We start from the raw sequence: 8,531 nt of genomic DNA, 5'->3' as shown, positions 1-8,531 counted from the left end.
TTTTCTTGCTTTTGGCATAAAGTTAGAATTTCCCACTTTCCTGCTTTTTAAAAGTTTGATTTCTTACTGTAGTGTCCTTAAATGAGTATCAGATTTCACCCCATAATATTCTACAACTGTAAAGATCTACTTGGAGTAGATTTGCTGCCTTGAAATAACCTGTGGAGAGTTTGAATGTAGTTCAAGAAAAAAAAAAAAATAGAAGAAACTTCAGGAAAAAATACTGTGTTTAACCCCTTACTGGGTAATAATCACACTTTCCTAACATAAAAGATGTTGATTGGTTTTCAACTTTTAGAATATACCTAGGCGATGGCACCCCACTCCAGTACTCTTGCCTGGAAAATCCCATGGACGGAGGAGCCTGGTAGGCTGCAGTCCATGGGGTCTCTAAGAGTTGGACACGACTGAGCGACTTCCCTTTCACTGTTCACTTTCATGCATTGGAGAAGAAAATGGCAACCCACTCCAGTGTTCTTGCCTGGAGAACCCCTGGTGGGCTGCCGTCTCTGGGGTCACACAGAGTCGGTCACGACTGAAGTGACTTAGCAGCAGCATAGACAAAAATGGAAGACTTTGTTGACAAAATAGAAGAACAGAACTTTTACACAAAGTAAAAGAAAATGAAAAGAAGGCCTACCTGGAGTGTGTATGTGGGGAAGTGGGGGTAGGTGGAAGGAAGGGTAGGGTGTTAACATCCTTATCTTGTGAGGTAAATCACTGAGAGAGACCGACTCTAGCAGGGAGAACAGGAAATTAAAGTGGAAGTCTGTTACTGAAAGTAGAAAGGTAAGTAGTAGAGCCTGGTGTGGGAGAGGGAGGGGCAGTTGTAATGATAGGACAGCTTGTGTTTAGAGAGATGGAGGGGATCACCAAAATAAGGCAGCTGTTACCTCTGGGTAACGGAAGAGTGGGATGGAAAACGTTTGTCCTTCATTATAAGCCCTTCCACGCTATTTGATTTTTAAATTATGTATGTATGTTAACATTCATACATTTGAAAACGTTTTAAAGCAGGAGGCTTTTGCTCCATATTATAACATAAATTAGCAATGGCAAAGAGGTGTGAGGATGGACCGTCTCTTTCTCATATAATTCATTTTGAGTTAAAGAACTTAAAGTTTAAACCGTTTGGCAGCAGTAAGTAGTTACCTCTCAGGAATGTAAATGCTTAGGATTTTTCACAAGATTTGGGAATGGAAGAGTCCCATTTTTTAACCCCCCTTTTTATTAGTAGTATGTACGGATGTTAAGAAGTAAAAGTAAACCAGGAATGTATTACGTTGGAAACACAGACTTTGCTCCTGATAATGAAACTTTTTTCCCTGTTTCTTCTCTTTCTCTTCCAGAAGCCCTTCAGAGGCCAGTAGCATCTGACTTCGAGCCCCAAGGTCTGAGCGAAGCAGCTCGTTGGAACTCTAAGGAAAACCTTCTTGCTGGTCCCAGTGAAAATGACCCCAACCTTTTTGTTGCACTGTATGACTTTGTGGCCAGTGGGGATAACACTTTAAGCATAACTAAAGGTAAAGGAGCTGTGGGCAGCTGCTGGTGGTTGCAGGAGACAGAGATCAGGGGAAATGTGGCTTGACTGGCCACACCTTTGCTTGCTGAAAGAGCTGTTTGAAGTGCAAAGAGAGCCAGAAAAACTAAGAGCATCTTTATGAGAGTCACTTTTCCTTCAGGAGAAAAGTTCTTGTATAGTTCTTAGCAAAAGCAGAGCTTTCTCTATTTTGTATTGAAAAAAACATTTGGACCAAACACTGAAAACCCTTTTTTTTTTTTTAAAGAAAAAGTATTTTTCTACAAAAAGCTTGCTTATGTTAGAAACTAGGTCACTTGAATAATAGATTTATAAAAACTGTAGCTATGTATTTATCTACATATTCACTGTAAACAGGAAACTGTATACTCATACAGTTCTAAATGCATATATTTATATGGACCTGTTAAAATGAAGTAGATATTTAGGAATTTGGAGATTTTTTTTTTTTTTAGTAATCACAGAAGAGTGAATGAAAACGAACGTGTTAGCTTTTAAAACTGACGTGTCCAGTTCGGGTGTTTTTCTTCTAAGGTGAAAAGCTCCGGGTCTTAGGCTACAATCACAATGGGGAGTGGTGTGAAGCCCAAACCAAAAATGGCCAAGGCTGGGTCCCAAGCAACTACATCACACCGGTCAACAGCCTGGAGAAGCACTCCTGGTACCACGGGCCTGTGTCCCGCAACGCCGCCGAGTACCTTCTGAGCAGCGGGATCAACGGCAGCTTCTTGGTTCGGGAGAGCGAGAGTAGTCCTGGGCAGAGGTCCATCTCACTGAGATACGAAGGAAGGGTGTACCACTACCGCATCAACACTGCTTCTGATGGCAAGGTAGGTGGCCCTAGGCAGGGATAGCAATGGGCCGGGGCGGGGACCAGAGAACCTGCCGCTGGGCTGCTAAGTTCTTGCAGCAAAGCAAGCAGATGTTTGAAACAGCAGGCATCATCCCACTAACCTGGTCAAAGACCCTCTGTGGAGGAGCAGTCGAATGCAGTTAGAGGTCTGCAGCGTGATGTTCTTTCATTGTCCTCCTGGAGTGGTGTGGTCAGCAGTTTCATAAGACAGGTGGACTGTCTGTTGGGTTGTGGGCATACTTCTTACATTAAGACTCTCCCTTTTTAGAAAATCTTTTGTTATAGTAATTTATCCTTAGTGAGAATTCACACAATAGATGATTATTTTTAAAGTGAAAGATCACCTTAATAGTACCTCTCCAAAACAAGTGTGGTACGTGACCTTCTTCCTGTCGATAAAATCACATGTATGTGTAATATTTTAAAATAAACACGGGAGGGTTCAAGTCCCTGTCTAGGTACCAAAAAATAAACAAAATAAAAGATCTTTTAAAATAAACATGGGATCACATTATACCTATGTGTTTCCAAACCTGAGCTATAGTTTTGTAAAGGAGTTGATATATATGGTTTCTTGATCTTCCTATAAACAGTCATTAAGAGTCCATGAAGGGAAAGGAGAAATTAACGTTTACTGAGTTCCTACTATTCTTTTAAACCTCACTTTAGTCCTCAGGACAGATAGTGCTTTTATCTGCATTTTTGCATTAAGGAAATGAAGGTTTGAAAGTGAAAGTCACTTAGTTGTGTCTGACTCTTTGCGACCCCAGGGACTAGACAGTCCTTGGAATTCTCCAGGCCAGAATACTGGCATGGGTAGCCTTTCCCTTCTCCAGGGGAGCTTCCCAATCCAGGGATTGAACGCAGGTCTTCCGCATTGCAGGCAGATTCTTTATCAGCTGAGCCACAAGGGAAGCCCAAGAATACTGGAGTGGGTAACCTGTCCCTTCTCTAGCTGATCTTCCTGACCCAGGAATCGAACTGGGGTCTCCTGTATTACAGGCAGATTCTTTACCAGCTGAGCTATCAGGGAAACCCCCAGTGAAGGTTTAGAGGGATAAAATTTCTTTGTTGAAGATCACATAGTGAGTCATCGATGAAACCAGGCTCAGATTCCACTGTCTGCTTCACGCTGTCATTGAGGGTGTAGATAGGTGGATTGTTGGCGTGGGTCCAGATGGTGTATGTATTTTTTAATAACGTGTAATGCATGCATATGGTTTAAAAACAAAAAAAAAAAAGAAAATCAATTGCCGTGAAACATAATTCTGTCCCCTAATTCAGTTCCCCTGCCCAGAGGCAACCACTGTGACCAGTTTCTCCCATAGTTCCCATGCGTATACTTGTTTATACTTTTTAAGAAACACAAGTGATCCATAATATACACTGTTCCGCATCTTGCTTTCTCAATCTAATAATATATTTTGGAGATTGTTTTATAGCAGCACATTCAGAGCTGCCTCATTCTTCTTAATGACTACATAGTATGGACGAACCGTCATTTTTTTAAGCAGTTCCCTGTTGGCCAATTTTTAGGCCGTTTCCAGTCTTCTGCTATTATAATGCCGTTATGAGGTGGATTTCAAGCCTTTAAAAAAAAAAATCTCAGCTCCCTGTAAAAAAAAAAAAAGCTTTACACCACCATCCCATATACACACTAGTAACAGAAGGTTCAGGAAACCCTACTCATTAGTCTTACTGTATGTAATGCACTCTGATATTTTGTATACCATTCTGTTCTGTTCCATTTTAAAACATTCTGGACATAATCCACTAAATTTATTCCGTAGACCCCACTGGTGGGTCATGACCAGCATTTTGAAATTACACTGCACATACTTCTTTGTGTACGGTCCAGGTTATGCAAGATAAGTTACTAGAACTGATTGAAGGTTATTCGTATCTAAAACTTGTATAGATGGTGCCAGATTACTTTCTTTAGGGATTGTGCAGATGCATTTTCTCACCAGCAGTGTTGTGAGAGCGTGTTCCCTTTCCCCTCCTCAGCAGTATGTTCTCAGACTTGCAAAAACCTCTCTATCACTGACTGGTAAAGATGATACCTCATTATATTTACTATACCTGTGCTTCCTAAATTCATCTTTTCTTATAGATTTGAAGTATACCAAATTTACATTTGTATTTAGGTATATTCTCTTTCATTGGTCTGTCTGTACATATACCAATACCAGACTTTTTAATTGTACGACTTTATATTTTAATATCTGGTGGGGCTAGTCCTTTTTTTTTTTTGGCCAAACCTCGGCAGCAAGCAGGGATCTTAGTTCCCTGACCAGGGATCAAACCCATGCCCCCTGCATTGGAAGGCAGAGTCTTAACCATTGGACCAACCAGGGAAGTTCATAGTCCCCTTTTCTTAATCTTGCTAGCATCTTCACGGCTATTCTCACACATTCATTTGTACCATATAGACGCACAGTACGTGTCTTTTTTCAGTGTTCTCATCTGATGTTTTTCTGATCCTTTCCGTCACTGCCCATGTCTTTACACCAGCACCGGAGTCTGTACGACAAACAGCATAGTCTGCTGTTGGCGGGCGACCAGGGTGCAGCCTCATCAGCATGCTTCGCCGGCCATTGTTCTCAGCCCAGCTGTGGAGCCAGGTCCTTCCACTCCGCGGGTACATTCCAGGGTGCTGGACCCTTTGCAACCGTGCCTTCAGGCCGCAGGGGAGCCTTTTCAGTGAATTAGAACAGAGTGCACCACCCATGGCGGGGAGGTGATTTCCTGGAGCTGACAGCTTGCTTCCCATCTGTGCTGTTTACCGAGGGCGAGCCATGCTGTACCGCAGTAATCAGGCGAGGTCTGTACTGAACAGGATAATGGTTTCTTTTCCCTGGAGTTGTTTAATCAGCATCCTTGGAACAGATGCAGGGCAGGCATGATCTAGTTTGACAACTCATTAGCTGGGGGTTGGTCTGAAATATTGTTAAAGCGGGAGAGAGAGCAAGGCCTGCGTGGATACATAATCTGCAGCATTTGAGAGTCATCTAACGAGGAAGCCCGGCTCCCTGTCTGGAAGCTGATGTGTGCCAGGTGGGTTCCTTTTTCCAGGTAGTCCATGGGGAGCTGACCAGGCAGTGTCCACTGCTGGGCAGCTCATGAGCGTGTCCTAGGTTTCTTGACTCCCCTCCCCTCCTCTGCAAAGACTCTCCGTTCAGCTGTTCCAGCACCTGGAGACTTCTCAGCCCATGGGGTCATCAGGTCACACTCAAGGGGACTCCGTTGGGTGGGGTCGTATTCCTGGAATGAGTGGAACAGCCTCAGAGTCAGAGGGAGGGGGAGGTATTACAGCGGCGCGTGGGACAACGTGGCTCGGCACTGAAAAACGCTGCTCGCATAGCAGAGCTTTGATGCAATCCTTTTTGGATTTTGAAGGGGAAAATTTAAAGTTTGGTGGGAGGAATAGGCCAGGGTTGAATAAGTTTAATTCTTATTTTCAAATTAGCTAATCTTTAGAAAACAACTGAATTTTTAGAAGATTCTTCTCTCAGGCCCCAAAGGATTTCTTTCTGCCTCCACCCTCTTGGCTCTGGTTTCAGCAGCCCTTGTGGCTGGTCAGTCAGCCTGGGGGCCCAGAGCCCAGGACTCCAGGAGTTTCAGGCTAGCCTCTTGGAAGGGCCATACCAAACAGCCATTGCTATTTCCTGGGTGTCCTGTGAGGCTTAACAATCTCCAGATACCCTGGAATTTGGTTTTTGTTCTTGATGCTTTCTTAAAGTCTGGAACCCTTTGCCAACAGAATTAAAGCGGAATTAAAGGCCGCTGTTCCTCCTCCACCACCCACCTCCGTCATTCTCCCGTTGTTTGGTTATTTGTGTCTCTATCTTTCTTACTTGGGGGGACGCCACTGCCAAGCCCCACAGTTCCTCACAGCCCTCGGTAAGAGTCTTTCCTTCTTTTCTTCAACGAGCCGCCCAGTTGGCGTTTATTTTTGTGGGCTGCTGAAGTCACAGATTCGGAGTTGGCAGGAGCAGAATCTGGGCTTTAGCAGAGGTGGCATGATGGGGCACCAGCTGTATCCCCTCTTGTGTCTTTAAGACCTGCCCGCCCTGACACTGGCTCAGCAGGTGCAGGCACCTGGTGAGAAGCCTGCTGAACCAAGCTGACCTTCCCTAGTCCAGGAGACCAGGGGGAATTATTAGTAAGGACTGCCTTCCTGTTGCTGTTTGAGGCGCTTGGGAGTTGCTGGGCAGGTGTCACTTCCTAGCCTCACAGCCTGTAAATAACACGTCCGAGGTGGGACGCCAAGGTCTAAGGCAGCCATAGGTTGCTCAAGCCCGATGAGCCCGTGAGCCTGGCTGTCAGGAGGAGAGCTGTTCCTGGTGAGTGTCTCTGACAGGCCCCATCTCTCGGGTCCCCGTGTGATTAGGAAGACGTGCAGCCCTGGCTGAGCACCCAGAGTGTTTACGTAACTGGGCGCATAGCATGGTGACATGCCATTCATAATGCTCATTCCACTTTCTCCTGTGCACATGCCATGAATTCCTGATGAAGATTCCCCCAGTTCACTAAGCAACATGCCGCTCACAGACCAGCCCTAATCAGAAGGAGGCCCCCAGACTTGACTCTTAGAAGATGGCTGTGCCGTACGTTGAAGGGAGAGCAGTGTCAATATTTAATAAATGTCAGGATGTAAATTTTATGTTGATAGATGAACTGAGTCTCAGGGTCTGTAAATTTAATTATTGAGAAGGATAAAGTTTGCCCAGTCAGTGAAACCTCCCATCATTCTGAAATCTTTTAACAAAGGAGCCTGAGAGGGAATCAGCTGAGACCAAGAACAAATTCTGCATAAACTAGGGCTTAGGGGAGCCATTAGCATTCTGTGCAACTGAGTGAACTTGATCCTCGGGTTGGGGAGCACCGCTTTCAAGCTGACAGGGAGAAATGGGTAACGAGCCTCGCTCCCAGGCGACCTGCCCTGGGAGCCCAGCAGGCAGAACAGGCTTTCCTTCTGCCTGTGCTATGCACAGATTTCCAGGCTGGGAGGGTCACTCTGGTCCCAGGGGGGTGCCTCCTTGGAATGGCTTTTCCCTCCTCTCGTCACTCCTTGGTAGGAAAAGTGCCCACCAGCTGAGCAGCCGGAGAGAAAGGACTTGGGGAGCTGGGGGTGGTCTGCAGCCTGTAGTAGTGCAGTCAGACTTTTCCAGAGAAGGACAGGGATTAGGAGCTCTCCCCGCATCCCCCACTCCGTCATCTTCTTGAATGGCAGGTGCACTGGTGACTTAACACTGACTGGGGTGCCGTGTCGTCAGTGTGCAGACATTAAGCTGAGGGCAGGCTCAGCAGTGCCCTCCTCTGCCCGCCCCGACCCCGCCTCGTTCAGGGGACCTGCGGGTGGCCCATGGCCTCTCCCGAGAGCGGTTCACTCATGGCTTGGTCCTCGGCACTCTGAGGTGTGAAGGTGGGACCTCCTCACCCTGACTGATCCTCCCACCCAGAGGCGCCCTCTTCCTGGGGGACAAGCTCCCCAGGGCTGCAGGATCATTCTGCACAGTTCTTGGGGTTAGAATTTTATTTTAGTAGAATTGCTACAAAAAGATTACAGATTATAAACCTCTAAGCCAGAATCATTCCTGAATATTCATTGGAAGGACTTATGCTAAAGCTGAAACTCCAATACTTTGGCCACCAGATGCAAAGAACTGACTCATTTGAAAAGACCCTGATGCTGGGAAAGCTTGAGGGCAAGAGGAGAAGGGGACGACAGAGGATGAGATGGTTTGGTGCATCACTGATTCCATGGACATGAGTTTGAGTAAACTCCAGGAGTTGGTGATGGACAGGGACGCCTGGCATGCTGCAGTCCATGGAGTTGCAAAGAGTCGGACATGACTGAGCGACTGAACTGAAGCCACAGTTTGCCACTGGCTTGCCTGATTTTTAAAAATTTGTCATCTTCCCAAGCAAAGAAAGATCTCTTATTAAGGACTCCAGTTTACCTCTTGAGAGCTATAGCTGGGGTCAGCTTGTTATATTTGTTGTTATTTCCTTCCTTTAAACTGTTTTTACTGCCTACAATTGCAGACATGCAGAGAGTAACGGAGCCTTCTGTTGCCAACAGCCGAGGCCGTGGCCCGGTCATAGGTGTTCTGGGCTTTCTCTTCCTGTTTT

At 45.7% G+C, this 8,531-nt stretch overlaps 1 protein-coding gene across 1 annotated transcript in view; it reads left to right on the top strand.

Moving 5' to 3' along the window:
- ABL1 (ABL proto-oncogene 1, non-receptor tyrosine kinase) overlaps positions 1-8,531 on the top strand; it is a 143,347-nt gene that overhangs the window by 108,539 nt on the left and 26,277 nt on the right. Inside the window, exons 2-3 of the mRNA XM_010856947.1 lie at positions 1,350-1,523; positions 2,075-2,370. Coding sequence (XP_010855249.1) covers positions 1,350-1,523; positions 2,075-2,370 — 470 coding nt within the window. The remainder of the gene's footprint in view (positions 1-1,349; positions 1,524-2,074; positions 2,371-8,531) is intronic.

Source organism: Bison bison, unplaced genomic scaffold (genome assembly GCF_000754665.1).
Source record: "Bison bison bison isolate TAMUID 2011002044 unplaced genomic scaffold, Bison_UMD1.0 scf7180017864375, whole genome shotgun sequence".
NCBI lineage: Eukaryota > Metazoa > Chordata > Mammalia > Artiodactyla > Bovidae > Bison > Bison bison.
The sequence above is the reverse complement of the archived record's forward strand: the minus strand, read 5'-3'. Positions and strand labels throughout refer to the sequence as shown.